The 22,372-nt window shown below is 34.8% G+C and overlaps 1 protein-coding gene across 1 annotated transcript in view; it reads right to left on the bottom strand.

Annotated features, from left to right (window-relative positions):
- Positions 1-17,989: 17,989 nt before the first annotated feature.
- Positions 17,990-22,372, bottom strand: part of LOC134246439 (U4/U6 small nuclear ribonucleoprotein Prp3-like) — a 24,469-nt gene continuing 20,086 nt past the window's right edge. Inside the window, exons 16-18 of the mRNA XM_062728807.1 lie at positions 22,002-22,210; positions 21,041-21,099; positions 17,990-18,380 (exon numbers count right to left, since the gene is read on the bottom strand). Of these exons, the coding sequence (XP_062584791.1) occupies positions 18,219-18,380; positions 21,041-21,099; positions 22,002-22,210 (430 nt within the window). The 3' untranslated portion in view covers positions 17,990-18,218. The remainder of the gene's footprint in view (positions 18,381-21,040; positions 21,100-22,001; positions 22,211-22,372) is intronic.

Here is a 22,372-nt window from a genome sequence, read left to right as displayed (position 1 = left end):
GCAGGTAGAAAATTACGCGGATTTCTTAGACTGTTACTATATGCCTTAAATTTATGTTAAGAACGTTTGGACAAATTTCCGCGGAAAATTTTTAACCGCGTACATATACGAAAATTAATACCACGCTGAAAAAAGTACTTCTACAGTGTTCATTGGCGGATCCAAATTTCTCTCGTACTTTTAATTAAATACAAACTGAATATTGATTCTATGGCACAAGCATTTTAAAAAGTAGCAAGAACTTGCAGTTTAGAGATAACTTAACAACTTGAATAAAAAACTTCATTCACCGACTAGTTCTAGGTTATTAAAAATAGAACAAGTCTTTACCAGTAAGTATAAGTTTTAGCAGCAAGGCCCGCAATACTTTAATGACAAAATCTTTGATTGATCGTATGTTGTTTAACGTCCCTCTCGAGAATTTTTCACTCATATGGAGACGCCACCACTTGCCGGTGGAGAGCTACAAATTAAACGCTGGTGACCTATTGCTATCTGTTTTTGTCCGTTGTCGTACGTCGGTCGTAAATTTTTTAACATTTTTAGCTTCTTGTCTGGAACCACTGAACCAATTTCAGCCAAATTTGGTATACAGCATCTATGGGTGAAGGTTCTTCTTTACTCCTGGACATCATGCAGTCAAACTGTTGGCATGATTGTAATAATCAAGGAGCCCTCTACCAAATTCGTGAAATTCATGGCCCTTGGGTCATATATGGGTTCTGTTGTAAGGGTGGGGCTATATAGATCATATAGTAAAAGTGCATTATTTCTTTAAAAATCTTCTCCTCTGCTCCTGGGTATTAAACAAACCTGCCAAGTACTTGAACATAGTTATGATGAGCAAGAGTATTTCTTCCAAAATTGTGAATTTAATACCCCAGGGTCAGGGAGCTCTGGTGTTAGGGCGGGGCTCTATTGATAATATACTGAAAATACACTAATTCTTTAAAAATCTTCTTATTTGCTCTTGGGTATTAAACAAACTAACAAAGTATATAGTTATGATGTTCCATCCAAAATTGTGCATTCTGGTTTAAGGGCGGGCTCTCTATAAATAGTGAAAATGCATGAATTCTTCGAAAATCTTTTACATTGCTCCTGGGTATTATGTTAATGATCTTAGTATATATATTTATGATGAAAGGTGCACATAGCAAAATGGTTAATTTCGTGCCCCCTGGGTCAGGGGTATAGTCTAAAAATAAATTTAATGGTTTGAAATATGCTCTGTGGTATTAATTAACTCTTTATGATGAAATAAAATTTATAATGAAACTTCCAAAGCTTTGAAATATGTGGCACCAGGGTGGTTCCTTTGGGCCCGCGGTGGGGTGCACAAATGGTTATAATGTTGAAATGTATTTCCTTTTTGTTACTCTAATCTAACTCTGGGTATTAAATAACTAGAGTAAGCATGCTAAGTGTATAATTATGCCCCCATAAACGACGTTTTGGGGGAATATAGTTTTTGTCGTGTCCGTCTGTCTCTCTGTCTGTGTGTTTGTCCGCAAAAAGTTTAACCTTGCCAATAACTTTTGATTTAGTGGAGCTATGACTTTAAAATTTCACATGTGTATTTCTTGTGACAAGACCTTTCTTTGGGTACCAACAAATTTGACCTTGACCTTGGAGTTTGACCCACTTTAACACAAAAATTCTTAACCATTACTTTGGCCATATTTTTTTAAACAGTAGATACCATGACTTTCATATTTCATATTTTTATTCTTTGTGGCAAGACATTTCATTGGATACCAACAACTTTGACCTTTTGACCTTGGAGATTTCCATACTTGTGAAAAAAACTTTAATCTTGGCAATAATTTTTTGATCGGTAAGAGCTAGGGCTTTCATATTTCACATATGTAATCTTTGTGAAAATACGCTTCATTGGATACCAAGAAATTTAACCCTTTGACCTTTTTTGGAGTTTGACCTACTTTTAAAATACAACCTTTAACATTTTTTGAAGTGTTAGGACTAGGGCTTTCATACTTCACATATTCAATCCTTGTGACAAAACCTCTCATTCGATATCAAGAACCTTGACCTTTTAACCTTGACCTTGGAGTTTGACCCATTTTTACACAAAAAATCTTTTTACTTTGGCCATAATTTTTAAACGGTAAATACTATGAGTTTTTTATTTCAAATATCAATTCTTTTTGGGAAGACCTTTCATTGAAATCAACACTTTTGACCTTGACCATGGAGAATTCCGTACTTACGAGAAAACTTTAACCTTGGCCATAACTTTTAAAAGTTAAGGCTCGGGTTTTACTTCTTCAAATATGTAATCCTTGTGACAAGACCTTTCATTGGATATCAAAAACTTTGAACCTTTGACCTTGTAGTTTGACCTACATTTTTTTTTTACAAACTTTAACCTTGGCCATAACTTTTGAACGGTAAGGGTCAGCACTTTCATACTTCCCATATGTAATCTTTGAGACAAGGACTTTTTAAAGAAACCAACAATCTTGACCCTTTGACCTTGACGGCGGAGTTTGTCCTTGGCCAGCACTTTCATACTTGTCATATGTCATCTTTGAGACAAGGCCCTTCTATTTAGAAACCAACAATCTTGACCCTTTGACCTTGACCACGGAGTTTGTCCTACCTTTAAAAACGTTAACCTTGGTCATAACCTTTGAACAGGTGGTGCTAGGGTTTTATATTTCACATTTGTATTTCTTGTGAAAAGGCCTTACTTTATTTACCAACATATTTGATCTGCATTTGAGTGAGCTTAACCTTCGCCGTTTTTTAAATAGATTTTCACATTACATATAAATGTATTTCTTTGTAAAACTTCAAATTCAACCGTGCCTTGTGGCATCGCACTACACCCGGGGGTCATGATTTGAACAAACTCTAAACTACCCTGATGATGCTTAGTATAAATATGACAAATCATGACTTTCTTGTTTTTGAGAACATTTTTAATCTATGATTTTTATGCTTTCATCCGTCGTCGTGCTTTGTGCGTTAACATCTGAACATTTTCAGCTTCTTCTCTGCAAGCATAAAGCATCTATGGGTAAAGGGAACAAAAATTGTGAATTTCATGGTCCCTGCCCCCCTGGGGCCTGAGGGGTGGGGCCAAAACCACTAAAATTAATGCAATCTTTAAAAATCTTCTTCTTTATTCCTGGACATCAAGCAGTCAATTTGTTTGCGTGATTGTAATCAGCATTGAGTCCTCTACCAATATTGTGAAATTCATGGCCCTGGGGCAGGGGTTCTAGTGCTAGGCGGGGCTGAATAGATTATATAGTGAAAATGCATTATTTCATTGAAAATCTTCTTCTCTACTCCTGGGCATAAAATAAAATAAGTATATAGTTATGTTGAATAAAGCTGCCTCTTCATTCATGGCCCTGGGGTCAGGGGTTCTTAGGTGCTAGGGGAGGCTATATAGATTATATAGTGAAAATGCACCTTTTCTTTGAAAATCTTCTTCCCTGCTCCTGGGCATTAAATAAACTAAATAAGTACATTGTTATGTTGAGTAAGGCTGCCTCTTCCAAAAGTGTGAAATTCATGGCCCTGGGGTTGGGGGTTCTTAGATGCTAGGGGTGGCTACAATGTATATAGATTATATAGTGCAAATGCATTATTTCTTTGAAAATCTTCTTTGCTCCTGGGTATTAAAGAAACTAATTTAGTACATAGTTATGATAGACAAGAGTGCATTTTCCAAAACTGTGGATTTTTTGGCCCCAGGGTCAGGGGTTCTGGTATTAGGGCGGGGATCTGTTGTTTATATAGTAAAAATGCATGAATTCTTTGAAAATCTTTTTCTCTGCCCATGGGTATTAAGCAGATGAACTACCTATATAGTTATGATGAGCAAGCTTAGGGGTCCTTCTTCCAGAATTGTGAATTCCAAGGCCCCAGGGGTACCATAGAGGTGATGATGGGTGCTCTACTTATACACTGAAAATGAATTCATTGTTAAAATTTGCTCCTTGGTGTTAATCAAACATTTTTGATAAGCAAGGGTGTCTTTTTAAAAATTGTGCAATGTGTGGACCTAGGGTAGGGCTTTATATGTGGTAGAGGCACTACTGATTATTGCCGAATATTACTGATTAGTTGAAATGCATTTTTGTACCCCTACCCTGCCTATGAGTATTAAGTATTAGTAACCAAACTAAGCAATTGCTAAGTGTATAGTTATGATGAGCAATGGTGCTTCTTTCAGAATTGTGAATGCCATAGCATATAGCTTAAAACATGGACCAAATTCAATCACTGGAAAGTTGTTGCATGATGCTCAGGTGACCTATAAGGCCAATGGGCCTCTTGTTGCTTCTAGGCTTTGTATAGCAAGTTGCTCAGGTGCGCGATATGGCCCTTGTGCCTCTTGTTAAGAATTTCCATCCCCAATGGGACCGAATTTTCTACCCTTAAATGTCCATCAAGTACATAATACTCCGATATTAAATTTAAGGCTTTTATAATAGAACAGAATTGGCCGCGATAAAGTTCATTACCTACTCAGTATTTAGTTAAAGATTGCATTGAAGTTTAAGGAGAAAAGTGTTTGTATGCCCTCGTAATCGAAGATTCGGGGGTATATAGTTTTTTTCGTGTCCGTACGTCTGTCTGTCTGTTTATCTGTCTATTTGTCCGCAAAAACTGTAAACCATGCCCATTACTTTTGATTTAGTGGAGCTGTGACTTTCATATTTCACCTGTGTATTCCTTGTGACAAGACATTTGTTTGAGTACCACCAAATTTGACCTTTAGACATTGGAGTTTGACCCACTTTTACACTTTTTTGAACGGTTAAGAAACCAACAACTTTGACCCTTGGAGTTTGACTTAGCTTTCTAAATCTTATTCTTGGCCATAACTTTTGAACAGGTGGGGCAAGGGTTTCATATTTCACAACTGTATTTCCAGTGAGAAGACCCTATGTTGAGTATCAATATATTAAATTTGATTTGTATGCAAGAAAATTTAATCTTCGCTATCTTCGCCATACGGGGCATCAGTGTTTCACAAACGCATCTTGGTTTTTAATAAAAATTCATATAAAAAGAATTTCATTTAATACTGTGGTGTATAGAAACATAAAAAAATAGAATGACAATTGAAAACTTTTTTTTTACCAGATTATTTTTTTTGAAATTGATTTTTTTTAATTAATTAAAAATAGAGGATAATAACTTTATAAAATTCAAGGTCATAAATTAGGACACATATCAACCTTACATGCTAAAAGTAATGAATGGAAATTATGTATAACTTTACCGAGTATGAAACACCTACGTACACATCTGTATTGAATTCAATTTCATTGAATCTGTTGCTTTTAGGGATTGAATACTGAACGTGTACATAATTTGGCATATTCAAAATTTAGCGCAATCACTGGATATATGGAGTTGATGGCGTAATCACGAATAAGCGGTAACATCTCCGTGCCTATATTGTATACATATCTATAAATCAATTCTTGATATTCATGAATTAGCACATCCTTGTCGGCGCCAAAGCCGCTAAAATATGAAGCCCGCTTTCAGTATACAGTATACAGTACCTTATAATTAAAAAAATAAAACAAATTGGGTATTTTCATATACAGACATTTATTTCAAATACTGAACATATTGCACAAAGTACAGCTTACACGATAACTAGACTGGTTAAAAACATTTCAAAATCACAATGGGTTTTTCTTTGAAAATCCTATCGAATGCGACACGTATTAGAAAATTTCAGTGTACAAAATGCTAGTGATTTTAGTACGTTGGATACAAATGAATAAAAATACCATAAAGGCAGAAAGTTACTCTAACAACAATTTCAAGGCTACAAAGCAAACACTGACATCGATACGAAGCAAAAGTAGCATCAACAATATCAAAGTAACACGACATCAACGTCTAATTAGACGTTGTTGTCGTGTTACATATATTTGTAAATATGCATAAAAAAGAAAAGACATAAAATAAAATCATTAAAGAAAACAACTGGAAAAATTCTTTGAATAATCGTGAGTTATTTGATGTGTTCAAAAATTCTGGTAACGCATGTTAATTTTTTGTCTTAGAACATGTAAGGGTGTTATATATTTTTAAAAATTATCTTGAAAAAAATATCACCAGGTAAGGTAAGTTGTGTATGTCCTTAAGTCAGAAGGGGAAAAAAGAATACATTTTGTAAATTGTTCTGTGTTGATCTTAGGAAAATAATTGAATACAAAACTAATAAACTCATTTTCCACGTCAGGATACAAATCATTAAAGAACAAATTAATAAGTTTTCTCGAAATGATTAAATATCACGCTTTTATTACACCAAAGAACTCGTTATGATTGTTAAATTTTACTGCGTACTCTTTCTATGGGATTTTGCGCAAGCTAAGTTTCGATTTGAAAAAAAAAATCTTTTTTTTTTTCCTGTCGATTAATTCTTCGGAAACCAATCTAATGCGTATTAAAGAAAAGCTTTAAAAAGATGTGTGCAAGGGCAAGCAGTGCTTGATAAGTTACTTGCAGTTTTGTAGCAATTATCGTAAAAAATCTCAGAGAATGTCATAAACGTCTACATGTAATAAACCTGCATTCAAAAGCTTGCATTTTCCGTTTTTTTTTCAATGACGTCAAATTTTATCTGGTAGTAAAATACATGTATATGGAATGTTACACTTTTTCTTCCTCAGAAATCATCGATACCGTTTTAGTACGCGTACTACTAGTTCCTTTAAAGTAGTCGCGTTTTCTGCGTTTGCATTTCATACTCAGAGGAGTGATCCAGTATATATATGGGTTGCTGGCGTAATTAATCAGAAAACCAAAAATTGCTACTTGAAGAATAATGTTGTAGTACTCGTAGGGGAAGAGGACAGATTCTATAGCTTCATAGATATAGATAATGTCGAAAATAAGGTATGGAATCTGCGATACAATAAATATGATCACTATGATGTAAACAATGGTCGTCATGTGCGGAAACTGCTGGGTATTTCTTGTATGTCGTCCTTCCAAGTTGGTTAGTTTTTTGAGCTTGTATATCTTGGAATAGTGAAAGAACACTAATGAAAATAACGAGCTTACTATAATTGGAACGGTTATGAAAGCGTAATGAGATGGCATAAGGATGAAATCCGGACATTTTGACAATTCAGCCATGATGATAGCGTAGACAAGGTTGATGGCGCCAACGAATAGGAAAGCTATGATAGCTCTGATGACGACGATTTTCGGAGTATGGGTGTCCATGTAAACCAATGGGTTGGTGACGAGCGAGTATCTCTCGTAAGCCAAAAACACGAGACTGAAGCATGAACTCAAATATGGTGTATAGCTCCAAACAAAGAATGCAATACAGAATGCATTTGAAATGCCATATTTCTCGATGAAGTAAAATTCATTTGGAAAATATATGTATTCTCGAATAACGATAACTAACAGACACAGCAAATCGCTGACAGAAAAACCATGATAGACATGAAGGATGTTTTCTTGTAAAGTTTTTGCTTCACCAACGAGACAATGACGGCTATGTTTCCAAAACATCCGAAAATTGCGATGATTAATGCAATAACAGCGACAGAGCACATGTATGGAAAGTCTCGTGTACAAGGAAAAATAAACGAAGAATATCCTTCCATCCAGTAATCATCCTCAGAGCCCTCGTATTCACTTCCATTGTCGGATGAATTTGCCATGATTTATTACGATACCAATTGGTTTCTGATTAAATTGGCAACGGTATCACAATGCTGCCTACCAGACATTATATACTATTTTATGAAGGGCGTGTCCTGCACCTTTTAGATCAAAGTGTTAAAAGGTAATAAATAGTTTTATGATTCAATTATCTTTGTATCTGATCAATCATATAACATAAATAGAGGATATTCAATGTTTTGTAGTTGAATATGGAATTTATTTCACGAGCGGGACAGGATTATTTGAAAATATAAAAAAAAATCCTGTCTCAAGAGTGAAATTAATTATTCATTTACAAAACATTGAATTTTCTGTTTATTACATTTTTTATGTTCCCCTTGCTTTCGTCTTTCTTGTAATGCCGTCTTAGGCTACATGACGTCATAGTTGAGCGGTTGAGACGTCATAGCAAAAGTATTCGCGATTTTTAAAAATGGCGGCGGCTTACTTGCGCGTCTCGATCAGGAAAAGAGCGATAACTCTATGGAAAATAAGAGTTATCTGTTTACTTTTTTACTGAGTTATCTTTTAAGTAGGAAATGACGTAATTTTATATCAAATTATCGTCTGCACTTCAGTAGTGAATGTAAACAAGCAGAATTTAACCATGGGTCGAAAATCTTCTGAGCTGAGTGCTGAAACTAAAAATCTAATCGTAACTGAAAAGTGAGAAACAAAAAACTTCAGAAATAGTTCGTTTGTTAAATATAAGTGAATCTACCGTTAGATCTGTTTGAAATAAGTTTATTCAACGCGGAACTGTGAAAAATTTACCTCGAACGGGAAGACCTCGGAAGTTGTCACACAGAGATGAAAACTGGATTATGCGGACAGTCAAAAGCAAGATACAGGACCCTAAATAATGTTACGTTGGATTTAAATGAAAGGAAAATGTCCTACAGAAACTGTTAGTAAATGTACAGTCCAGAGATTTCTTAGAAAAAAAGGATACCAAAGAAAAGTTGTGAGAAAACGGATGGTTGTTCGTGAAGTTAATCGGAAAAAGCGATTATCTTGGTGTTTGGGTAAACGACGACTGACAGTGGCTTTTGAAAATCATAAAATGTTGAATGTTTGTATTAAGATATTTCTCATAGTATCTTCATTATTTTTATTATACATTTTGTTTTCCATTTCTCTAATAGTTTTTAGAGGAATGTATATATATAGAACGGGAGTTGTAACATATTCTTGATTTCGATTCTGAGTGGAGTATCTTCTAATTCGCATATTCCTGTGACCAGTACCCATAGGAATCATTATGGAGCTCGAGAGCCTTCTTACAAACATATAAATTTGAGCATTCTAAAAAAAGGTATAATAATAAAAATATTTGGAAACTTGAAAACTCAAGTTCATGTCACAAATGTATACACATAGCAAATTTACATATTTGATGTACAAATATATTTCCTGCCAAGATATTTCGATTTTGAGGACGCCATATTTAAAAAGTTAATTTTAGTGTTTTTCAAATGTTGCAACATTCGATCTATATAAAACTGCGTTTGAATTATAAAATGCTTTCTCTGTTTTGATTGGCAATTTTATTTAGACCCAGAAAGAACAACGCTTACTTGAGTAACTTTTGCCTGCTACGGGGTAGGGAGGGGTGAAAATGGGGGATCAATTTTTCACAAAGCAATATGTAGGAAAATTTCCTTTTCAATAACGGTAAAGTGATGCATGTAAGCTTTATTGACATTGTGGCATTCTCAAGTAGTAAAGAATTCAAGCCCTTCCCTTAGTAAACTATTCAATACTCATCAGCTGATCTGTGTTTTTACCTAGCCCATGAGCTCAGGTGAGCAATGTGGCCCGTTGGTCTCCTGTTATTAATTTGCTTTGGGTTTTTTTTTATATAAAAGTACAGATTGACTTTTTAACTCACCTGAGCCGAAGACTCAAGTGAGCTTTTTTGATAGAAATTTCCGTTGTCTGTCGTCATCGTAGTTGTTGTTGTTGTTGTTGCCGTAAACTTTTCACATTTTCATCTTCTTTTCAAGACCCACTGGGCCAATTTCAACCAAACTTGCCACAAGGTATCCTTGGATGAACGGGATTCAAGTTCGTTCAAATGAAGACCCACACCCTCTTCCAAGGGGAGATAATTATGAATTAGTGAAAAATTCATGGCATTTCAAAAAAATCTTCTCAAGAACCACTGGGTCAGGAAAGATGAAACTCGTGTGGAATCATCCTCAGGTTTTGTTGATTCAAGATTTTTCAAAGCATGACCCCCTGGGGTAGGGTGAGGGTACAATGGACTATCAAATTTTTACGTAGGAATATATAGGAAAAAATCTTTTTCTCAATAACTGCATTAGATTAGTCAAATTTATATGGAAGCATCCTCAGGTGGTGTATATGTAGATGCAAGTTTGTTCAAAATATTTAAAACATTTAAATCGTTTTCTACTTTTATGTGCGATTTTTAGAAAACAAGGGGAAGAAGTAGACTTAACAAAAGTATTTTCTAATTCCTATATTTTTCCTATGTAAAAGTCTTATAGTCGACCGTGGCCCCACCTTACCCCGGAAGGTCATATTTTGAACAAACTTGCATCTACATATACACCACCTGAGGATGCTTCCATATAAATTTGACTAATCTAATGCAGTTCTTGAGAAAAAGATTTTTTCCTATACAGGACCTCATTAATAAACTCTGGTAAGACAATTCATGACAAATTATTGGATTGCTTTGAATAAATTCCTTGAAAAATAACATGTATCTCTATTGGACATTTTCAGTTGGGTGAACATTTACGAACTAGCGACTACGGATCTTCAGTGTGGAGTGCATTATGCGCAAAAATGTTTCAAGTAAAGTATATAAAGTATTTTAAACTGCTTCTTTACATCTTGTTGTGATATGTGTATTGTTTCATTATGTATATAATTAGAAACATTAAGTTTCTTGAACATTCCAGAGTGGTCAACATGTTCGGTCATTTGATCTAGAACATTCTTAAATTTTGTGTATGTCCAGATTGTTCCAGTAATATCATGTTTTAATAATTTCTAGAATATTCTAGATTTATGATACTATATAAATACCCTGTCAATTCGATGCATAAACAATACTTTGTCGTATAAGCACTACTGAGATATAAATGGGATATATTTTCACTGGGACATTGTGTGCAGCAACGGACACTCTGATGTATGTATTTTTAGATTCTTGCTAAGTTTGTACTTTATGTTTGATATATTTCTTATATATTACTGTAAATAAATTATTGTTAAGTTTAAATTGTGTTATTGATCTTTGCTGGCATTTCGGGTAATTCTGACCCATAACAGAATTGGGGGCTCGTCCGGGATCAAGAATTTCTTGCACTTTTGCAGTTTATTGTCAGAATTTTGTTTATTGAACCGTTAAATTTGATTATAAGCCAGCAGAAATCAACATGGTGTTTTCGGTCACAGACTATCTTAGTTCACCAAGTGTTCAGGTTTTTGATACGTTAAAAAAGGATGACTTGATCGCATTAGGTTTGCATTTTGGGTTAGATGTTAAATCCTCTCAGAGAAAGCAAGACATTAGAATTAAGGTTGCAAACAAACTAGTAGAAAAAAACATCTTTGAAAAATACGATCTTCCAGAATATACAGTTAAATCAGAGTTAGGCTCTTATAAAATGGCAGAATATCAGTTTCAATTAGAGTTAGAGAAAATGCGACTTGAAGAGAAAAATTAGAAAGAGAAGATCGAGAAAGGGAAAGAGAAGAGCGAGAAAGAGAAAGAGAAGAACGAGAGCGTGAACGAAAATTTGAATTAGACAAATTAGAAAGACAAGAGCACTTTGAATTAGAGAAATTAAGATTACAGCACCAACCAGAATCGTCATTTGTCAAGACTGAATTTGATGCAGCAAAAAATATTAGGTTAGTTCCGAAATTTCAAGAAATATCTGTAGACAAATATTTTCCCCAATTCGAAAAAGTCGCAGAGAATCTTAAATGGCCACAACACGTTTGGTCAACAATGTTACAAAGTGTACTGGTTGGCAAAGCAGCTGAGGTATACTCTGCACTAGGGGTAGCTGAAAGTTCAGACTATGAGAAGGTCAAAGCAGCAATATTAAAAGCATATGAATTAGTACCTGAAGCATATAGACAAAAATTCAGAAAGTATAGGAAGTTTGATAATCAAACATTTGTTGAATTTTCACGAGAGAAAGAAGATTTATTCGATCACTGGTTTAGATCTAAGAAACTTGATAAAACTTTTGCTAATTTGCGCCAAGTCATCCTGGTAGAAGAGTTTAAGGAATGTGTTCCTCAAGATTTGAAAACACATTTAAAAGATAAGAATGTGAAAACTCTTGAAGAGGCAGCAGTCATATCTGATACTTATGCTCTGTCTCATAAAAAGAATTTTGTATCAAGATCACAGACTAGCAGTAATTCTACCAATTCAGACACATATAAAAAGAGTGGTTCAGGGTCTCAGTCTTCCACAATTTCCCAGTCTCCATCCCAAGGTGGTTTTACGTTCGGTCCAGGACGTTTTGAAGGATCATCTGGAATAGGGTCGCTTCCTACGTGTAGTTATTGTAAGAAAAAAGGTCATCTGACCAGTGAATGCTTTAAACTTAAGAGAAAAAATGATTTTGATAAAACTCAACCACACGCTTGTGTGGCAGTGAGAGGTGATAGAGAAGCCTTAGTTTCGATTTGTTCTGACACTCCTGATGTCCAGGGTTCACAGTCCAGTTCTATTGATTCTATGGAGGAGTATAAGCCCTTTATGTCTCAGGGATTTGTTTCACTCGGTGACTCTAGCGAAATTAAACCTGTCCAGATTTTGAGAGATACTGGTGATGCACAGACGTTATTGTTAGAGGGCGTGCTTCCTTTGTCTGAGCAGACTTCTGCTGGTGGGTCAGTTTTATTACAGTCCTTCATGAATGTATGACCGATCCCTCCAAAGGAGGCCTGATCTTTAATTAAGGATTCTTGGTTACACTGTAAATGATCAGATACATAAGAAGCATACTCTTGTTCTGGTTTATCAGCCTCTAAGTCTTTAAGGGAACTTTTAATTCTGAAGCTAACTTAGTTAAAAGGTTCTTCCAAATGCCTTTGCTCTCAATAGAAGCAATAGTAGACTCTGACTCATCACATTTCTCATTACGATGTGATCTAGAATCAACTAAGGACTGATCATCATCCTCAACAAACTCGTTATCTCTGTCATCTTCTAAGTCTAGGACATCAGGACTGACCGACCTCCTTTCTCTTTCAACTCAGTTGAAACTTCTGTTACTCGTACCTGCTTGTCTACTCACACTCGCATTAACAGACTCACCTGGGGTTTTATGACCTGACAAGACAGCCTCAGCTGAATTCTTCTGTTGAGTCCCGATTCTTTTGTCGATTTATGCATTAAACACTTGCTCAGACCAATTCATAAGATTTCCCTATCCGGTATGAAAGGCATGTGCATTTGACCGCTCAGAGACGACATTTGTGCATAATGTAAGGACGTCAAGGCTGTGCTTGGATTCCATTGTCCGCTCTGATGCAAAGACTGGTCTAGAAGGACCGTAGTTTGGCCACTCGGAGGCGGCGTAGGCCATGTTACGTTCCCCCTGCCGCTTGACGACGACGAATACAACAAAACTCTGACGATGCAGGCGTTTCAACTGGCCTGGTAGCTTTAGGTACAGCCTTATCCACCATTTTATTGAATGCAGTCTACCGCCCCGGTGTCCACGCCTTGCATACCTTACAAGTAAACTCATATGTGCACAATCTGTGCCGAAAACAATCGGGACGATCGTCGATAATATGACGCGATCAATATCAGCATTATAAGGATTAAAACTTGCTTTGTCTATCGAAATGCGATTATTGGGGCTGCGGGCGCCCTATATAGTGACCAGTCTGAGGTAATTAGAGTTTTTACTATGTGTGGCGCTGTAGCTCTCTGGTCGTCAATTCCACTATCATTCCAGACGAGCAAGCTACAGATATGCAGTAAAGCAACAGTCTACATTGCTTGACGACTGGTGATGATCCAAAAAACTTTGACTGCGCAGAATTTATGCACGCACCATGGTCACCGTAATGTGTATTTTTAAAAGAATTCAATATATCTGTATGTAATTGAGTGTAATATTGGAAATTTTCACCCAAGAACACCATTCTTAACCGAAGCAAAGCCTTTCAGCTACCTTACATTTTCATGTTCATTAATTGCTGAAAGCAGGGCCTTTTTGAGATGTCCACCATCCCAATATCTAGTTGTTTACTGCATTCTCTTGAACAATCATTCAATATGATTGGTCAGTATTGTAATTGATATTGCTGGGATCTGTATTTCATAGGCAAAAATATTAATTTGTTTTCATTATAATCAAACACCCAATCGATGAGTAATATGGCTATCAACATGTGAAACTGTAGCAAGCTCGATCACGCAAAAGTTACTACATTGTATTTGCTTACTTCTCCTATGGACCTGCTGATCTCCCCATCAGGAATTTCTAAGGGTTCGTGTTTAATGCTCTCCATGATTGTCCTGTTTAAAGATTTGTATTTTTGTAGATTTTTTAAATATCAATTGTCGTTTGTTTTCTTTATCATTTGGATTTATCAATTGCTGATTTCTTTAAAGCGGGTCAACAATCCAAATCAAAATAAAAATTTGTGTGAAAGAAAAAGGGCAAGGACAGCCCCCCGCTCTGAGACATTTTTCTCAACTTTAAAAAGTAATAAAAAATATTTTTCCAATTTTTCTAAATTTTCCATTTATTGAATCTTCAAAACATTTGGTTCATTTATTTTATGATCGACTTATTTGATTGATTTTTAACTCACCGGAGCGGAAGGCTCAAGTGAGCTTTTCTGATCGAAATTTGTCCGTTGTCTGTCGTTGTCGTCGTCGTAAACTTTCCATATTTCCATCTTCTTCTCACGAATCGCAGGGCCAATTTTAACCAAACTTGCCACATAGTATTCTTGGAAGAAAGAGATTCAAGTTTGTTCAAATGAAGGGCCGCACCCTCTTCCAAGGGATAATTATGAATTATTGAAAAACCAATGGCATTTTTAACAAAAAACTTCTCAAGAACCACTGGGTAAGAAAAATGAAACTCCTGCGGAAGCATCTTCAGATTCAAATTCGTTCAAATCATGACCCCTGGGGGTAGAGTGGGGCCACAATTGACGGTCAAAATTTTACATTGGAATGTACGTGTATAGGGAAAATCTTTCAAAATCATTTTCTCAAGAACAGCAAGGCCATGTTTGGTAATATTTATATATGGAAGCATCCTCAGGTGGTGTAGATTCAAACTTGTTTAAATCAAAAACCCCGGGGGTAGGGTGGTGCCACAATGGTTAATCAAAGTTTAACATAGGAATGTATAAGGAAAATATTTAAAGCGGCAATACGGCTGCAAATCGTGTGCTTTTTCATTCAAATTTACCCAATATATCATTCAGGAATAAGGTAAAAAGTTGAAGTAAGCATTTGAGAAAAATAAATATTCTCTCCTCATGTAAAATTAACGTAATTAAAAATCTGCCGGAAAATCAAGGGTCGTACAACTTAGTTCTGTTTATTTGTACCACGTGAATTCTAAAACGGCACGTGCATACAATGTAGGGTTTACAATTATAATGAATCAACATATCTTAACTCTCCGGTAAATTAATAATTGTTAACATATTAGTCTGCATTCAGACGAATTTAACATGATTAAGTACAAATGTTGACGTTTTGTGTATTGGGGTACAGGAAAGGAAAATCCAACAAATCATACGTCATCGCGGCAAAATGTCAAACAAAATATCTTTCTGCAGTTCCAATACAATTTGCCTTTCAAATGGCAATAATTTTCATATGTCATAAGTGCATTTTTACGTTGAGTTTACACAGTTTTTTTTTGTCTTTGAAAGCCATGGAGATACGAGAAATAATAGCATGCATCAACAAACCTGTAGGGTAGAACCTTCGCGAGCCCCACGGGAATGTCGCAGAGATCCCGTTTCTTCTTCATCCAATGATTATATTAATCTCCCAACTAAATTTGTGTCAGGAATGTTGCTTTTTAATTTCAAGCCCTATTTTTGGTTTTGTTTTTCGTTTTGGTCGACTTTGTCAATGTAGCAGGCCTACCGTGCTTCCCTCTCTTACCATGCTGTTTTGTTTATGAAAACTATACGCACGCGTGAATAGCATGGAATGTGGAACCTCGAACACGTTGTGATGTATATATTTATGGGCCATAAATAATTATTAATTTTAATGAAATAATCAGAATTATTTACTTATGAAATTTGTAATTTTCTGAAAGTGTATACATTTATGAGTATGAAAAAAATTCCAAATCTTACAGGAAAATTTTAACAAGTCTGTTTTTGAAGAGATGCGCCGTATTGTCACTTTAAGAAACCTTCTTCTCAAGAACAGCATAAGCATGATTAGTCATACATGCATTTATATGGAAGCATCACCAGGTGGTGTAGATTCAAGTTTGTTCAAATCATGACCCCCCGGGGGTAGGGCGAGGCCACAATGGTCAATCAATGTTTTACATAGGAATTTACAGGAAAAATGTTCTACTCTAGAACAGCAAAGCTATGATTGGTCTTTTTATGCCCTACCTTGGAAGAAGGTAGGGCATATTGCTTTGCTGTTGTTCGTCAGTCTGTCGGTTGGTCAACCATCAGTTTCCGTTCATTTTCTTCGCAGAGGTTGCAATTACTGAAATGAAATTTGGTACACAGATTTATCATAAAAATACCTACTTACTTAAGTTTTGTATATGATCTGGCCACTTTGGACAGAGTTATGCCCCTTCAACTTAAAAAAAATTCCAATTATTTGGGGGAAGGGGGCATAAGGGTTTTACAAACACCTCGTTTTATATCCAAGCATCCTTGGGTGGTGTGTATTCAAGATTGTTCAATCTGAATCATAACCCCCAAGGATAGGTTGGGGAAACAATAGTTGATAAATGTTTTGTTTGTTTTTTTTTTCCTAGCCAGTGCTCAGGTGAGCGATGTGGCCCCTGGCCTCTTGTTTAAGTTACATTATCGGTTAAGCATATTAGATGGAAATGGTGTAATTTGGCAAGCCTGTACGTAGGAACGCTTTCAGAAGCCCCTAGAAATAAACATAAATTTCCTAAAACATGAAAAAATAGGGTGGAATATTCCCAGAATACCTATTGCTCGACTTAATAGCAATTAAAACGCGGGAGAACCAGCATCTATAAGAAATTTTATTTTTATATTAGCAAAATATCATACCAAAAAAAGGGGGTAAGAGCCCTGAGTAATAACAATTCCATTTGATTAGTCAGTGAATTGACCTTTTTCTATAAATAGAATTATTATCTGAATTCATCTTTATTACCAAATCACTCCTTTTTCAGGCAGCTACTAGTACACTGCATTCCTTAACCGACATATGGGAAACTGTGGTAATGGTAATCATCCAAGCAATTGTTTGCATCTACCTAATGGTGTATTCGAACATCCTTTCTCCTACTCACAAAAAGAATTTATTAGATGCTACCAAAACAGATTAGTGAAGGGGCAGTGTCCGGTTGACCACTTGTGGGGAACACAAACCTACCCCTACAATGGTACATGCACACAAAAGTTTGCTATACCCTCATCTGATCCAGTTGGAGTAGGACTACTTCCCAGCTGTAGCGGAAGACCAGACGGTAGTTTCCAGTTCAGTACGAGACCATGCGATGCATACTATAGATGTGACAGTGGAAGTGCCACAGCGATCAAATGTGCAGATCACACTTATTTAACAGAAATAGTGGCAGATGTTCCTCAACTGCTGCATGCTACAGGGTCTGATTAAATGTTCTTATTGATTAAGGGAAGTAATAGCCAAGATATAACCGTAAATTCTAATAGATTAAAGAAAATAATACAATTGTGTACATGTTAATTTGAACCATTTATGCACAGTGTAATTACATATTGTATGCTAATCTTTGATTTGTATGTAACAAATAAAAACATGAAACAAGAGATGTTTGTAAAACACTTATACGCCCTCAAATAATTGGAATTTTTCTAAGTCCAAGGGGCATACCAAAATGACTCGATTGTACCTAAAACAGAACTTAACCTAGCTATTTTTATGATAAATATGTATACCAAATTTCATTTCAATATGTGCAACCTCTGCAAAGAAAATGAATGGAAACGGATGGTGGACCGACAGACAGCAGCAAAGCAATATGCCCTTCCTTCTTTGAAGGGTACGTGTCATAAAAATATAACAATATTTCCCCAACTTTATTCAATTAAATCAAGATTCAATCCTATTTTCTTTGCTTTTCTTTTCTCGTTTTTAATTTCTTTTTTGCACTTTTTTCACAATTTGTATAACATCCATGTATTCTTTAACTAATGATGATGTCATGAAATTAGTTTAATCACAATAGGACACTGACAGTGATCAATTTGAATAAAATTAGTTTTTATTAGACAAATAATTTTTTCCTTCATCTGACATCAGATCAGTGTAGACATTGATGCTATAAGAAGTCCTCGTCTTGTGTCGACTCTAACACAGCTCCACTGAAGGCTAAGTCCCAGTATTGCTCCACACCACACTTTTTAAACTGTTCACGGGCGAATGCCTCTGTTGGACACACTTTAAACTTAAAGTCTGTAAAAGCTCTCTGTTTGGTGGTTCCCTATATGAAACAATAACAAAAACTTAGCATTGATAATACTATTTGTTCCAAAATACTGAAGAGAAAGCATTTTAGTATTATATCCAGAGATAAAGCACACACAACAAAATCTTTAAGAAACAAGAGATGTTTGTAAAACACTTATGCCCCCCCCTCCAAATTTGAATTTTTTCGAAGTCCAAAAGGGCATAACTCTGTCTACAATGGTGCAATCCTACCCAACACAAAACCTGACCTAGAAATTCAGCTGAAAAATCGGTATACTAAATTTCATTTCAATATGTGTAACCTTTGTAGAGAAAATGAACTGAAACTGCAAATAAGTGGAATTTTTTTTAAGTCCAAGGGGCATAACTCTGTCAATAAAGTTAGTGCCCCGCCACAGCATGATACGCCCGTCAAATATTGTTCAATAATAATCATAAATTGGTTAGGGTGCAAGAAAATCAGGTAGCCTTGATTAACAGATAGACACAAATTTCAATGATTTAATTTCCATTTCTTATCATGTTTAAAATATTGTACATACATCTCTAAGAGACTTACAGTGTAGGGATTAAATATAACATATAATACGTCAAATAATTCTAAACTGGCTGTGTTAGAGCTTAACAAATATCCATAAGCATGCAGCTTTAATTTTTTTATTGCATATTTTATGAAATAATGGAAATGCTAGTCTAATAAAAAATAAATTATTCTTTAGACTACAAAATTCTAAGTGAGACATGACTGCAATGTGTTCCAAATACTGGCATATAAAATTGAAATGTAAATTTTTTTTTCAATAAACACATGTATATATTATACAATACTAATTTAGTTTTTATCATACACTAAAACATCAATATGTTTTAATTACATTACACCGATTGAATGTTCTTTATCTGGACTACAGCCATCAAGAACTCTTAATTAATACAAGCAACTATGAGGCCATTTCTCTTTGCCCAACTCCCAAGAGATAAATTAAGCAGCTGCATGATCAGATCTAGAGATTACCAGTTAGCTCCTGACAATAAACTCATTAATTTCTCTCTAATTTGACATGTGCATTTCTGCTATCAAAATTCTTCTTGACCAGTGCTTGATAATTATGCCCATGGGACAAACTGAATTCCTCTCAAAACATTGACACTTGTTACAGATTCCTGTGAAGTATATGATGAAAAAATATGTTTTTACTTAATTTAACACTTTTTAATAAGGATACAACTATATTTTTACATTTTTAGGATTATGAAATTTAAAATTTAAAAGACTTAATTTTTAAAAAAAAATCACTTAAATTAAAGGTCACAGTGACCTTGAAATAGGCCACAATACACCTGTATACTTTTGCCAAGTTTGAAAGCTTTGTGTATAAATACATGTAACAGGTGTGAAATTCTCCCAACTTCATCAAGGAGCCATCATCAAACCTTTTGGGAATCATGGTCTTTTCTCTCCAAAATTTTATCATTATTTATTGTTCCTATGGGTATCATGAACAATAATATAGGGTGCATGCATTGACATGTAAAAACTATTTCTTTTAAATGCAAGATTGAATTTGTTGTAGCTAATGAAACATTCTTCATTTTCTTTCTTCTTGACTCTAAATTCATTACATTGTTTTTATTACATTGAAAATATGAATTTTAACTGTTTGTCAATTTTGTGCGACATGACACTGTAAATTGACTGTTAAAAAAAAACCCATATAAATACACTATAACATAAAAAATCAAATTAATTTTGCTATTAACTATCACATTCTCTTTTTTTTTTTTTTTTAAAAAAGGCTGGTAAATAAATGTTTTGACAGGCAATAAATTACAATTAAGAGAATTAGAGAGGAGAGATCTTTCCTTCTGTTGTCAAATTCTCAGGAGATATAGATAACACTGATCAGAGATGCCCAACTTCCCACACTAAGCTCATTAATTATCTTTAACTGGATACATGTCCACTCATATCTCCTTAAGGACAAATGGACAGATTATAATTGGAATTTTTCTAAGTCTAAAGGGCATAACTCTGTAAAAAATGGCACGATCGTACCCAAAACAGAACTTGGCCTGGATATTCTTCTGATAAATCTGTATACCAAATTTCATTTCAGTATGTGCAACGGTTGTGAAGAAAATGAACGGAAACTAAGTGGACCGACAGACCGACGGCCAGCAGCAAAGCAATATGCCCTCCCTTCTTCGAAGGGGGGCATAAAAAAATTATTAAAGTTGAATGTCAATTCAGATATACTGTGGAATCATTTCAATTCCTTAAGTTTGTTCGTGGGCAAGCAAAATTTTTTTGGTTTAAGGGGATGTTATTTCGTGGACTACTCATTTATGTAGTACATGTATATTCAAGTTATTCAATATGTGTACAAAATATGTAGATTTGTAAACTTGTGAGTATACAAAGGTAAAGAACAATGATGATTTCAGTACTATGTATGTGGAAATTTTAAGGAGCTGCAAATTAAGCAATTTGACTGAAAAAATTGCAACCATTTCCTCCAAAAGTTTAAAAACCTTCTTAGACTGGTTATGTATATTTTCTGCAATGATTGCTACTGTTCATTCTGACATGAACAAAGTACTTTGTTAATTTCACTTCAAAATTTTAAAAGATAAACAAGATTTGCTAGACTACTCCTTTGTAAACAAACTTACCTCCCACACTAGAACACATTTGTTAGATTTATCCTGCTCTTCCTCTGAATCACTGTCATCTAGAAATATATACAGAATATATACTGTAAATCACTTTTTATTTGCGAGAACTTTATTTTCGCGTAATTACGCGAGACAGTGTGCTCACGAAAATTTAATTCTCGCGTATAATAGCATTTCTTAAGATTATAAAGAGCAAGAACCGCAATTCGTGAAAATTTTGTCTCGCTAATCAAGAGTCAATGAAAATAAGGTGTCGCGAAAATTTAGTGATCTACAGTACATGTAATTACATTCCACTCAGGGATTTAGGATTTTTATCACTATAACAAATTTTTGTTTCCTTGTGTGCTGGTTAAATTATTATATCAAAGCAATTCCTTTATCTGAAAATTTTACTTGCATTTTGGGTTTCAAATTACACATTCAAATTACTTATTGATATTTTTGTTACAAAACATGTACTCGAACTTTGAAACTCTTGAGGAAACCACTGTAAACCAACTATTATTTGAGTCATCTATTATTCGCGATTCATCAGTTTGAAATCAATCTACGACGATTTAATTCTGTGATTGAGGAAACATTCTCTGCAAATGATTAGCAAAATAAATGGTTCATGGTGATATTATTCGTGAGTTAAAGTAGGTCGTGGAACTCAGGAATATTTGTAGAATATAAAAGTTGGTTTACAGACTTTTTAAAATTTGTATCTTGGTATTTATTTTGCGGGGCTTTCAAAGAGTTAAAAACATGTGGTACTTTTACAAAATCAAGATAGGAATCTTGTGGAAGCAATTTTCATTAAATAAGTTAAAAAAAATTTCAGATTAAATATTTCATCAGATAATTTGATTGAAACAATTAAAAATCAGTGTGTATAAGTACAAATACCAGCAGACTAGTAAAGACCCAATCTGATAAATATGGATGGATACTTGGAGAAGACTATAAACTTTACCATCATCTTTTGCTGATTTTTTATGTTTATCCTCGTTCCATTTGATTCTGCTGAGCATGAGTCGCCTGAATTTCCTCTGTTGTTTTGGCCCGCCCTCCACTGCCACTACATTACACTCCTTATGCATGATGACTATCCCCGTCATGTACAGCTGCTTGGCATTAGCTTCTATCTTAAACTTCTTGGCTGGATTTGTCAAATCTCTTAATCTAAAAAGAATACATGGTTTTTTTTTTAAGTGGAGATAAATGTACTGTATAAGAAAGAGCTCATGACAGTGACTAATAATTTCTACACATTAAAGGTGTATTAATGCTAGGAGTTGTTAAATAATAAATGTCCTGCCATTCATGCCAATAAATCCTAATGCA

Source organism: Saccostrea cucullata, unplaced genomic scaffold (genome assembly GCF_032062105.1).
Source record: "Saccostrea cucullata isolate Sc308-1 unplaced genomic scaffold, CSIRO_AGI_Scuc_v1 ctg532, whole genome shotgun sequence".
Classification (NCBI taxonomy): Eukaryota; Metazoa; Mollusca; class Bivalvia; order Ostreida; family Ostreidae; genus Saccostrea; species Saccostrea cuccullata.
The sequence above is the reverse complement of the archived record's forward strand: the minus strand, read 5'-3'. Positions and strand labels throughout refer to the sequence as shown.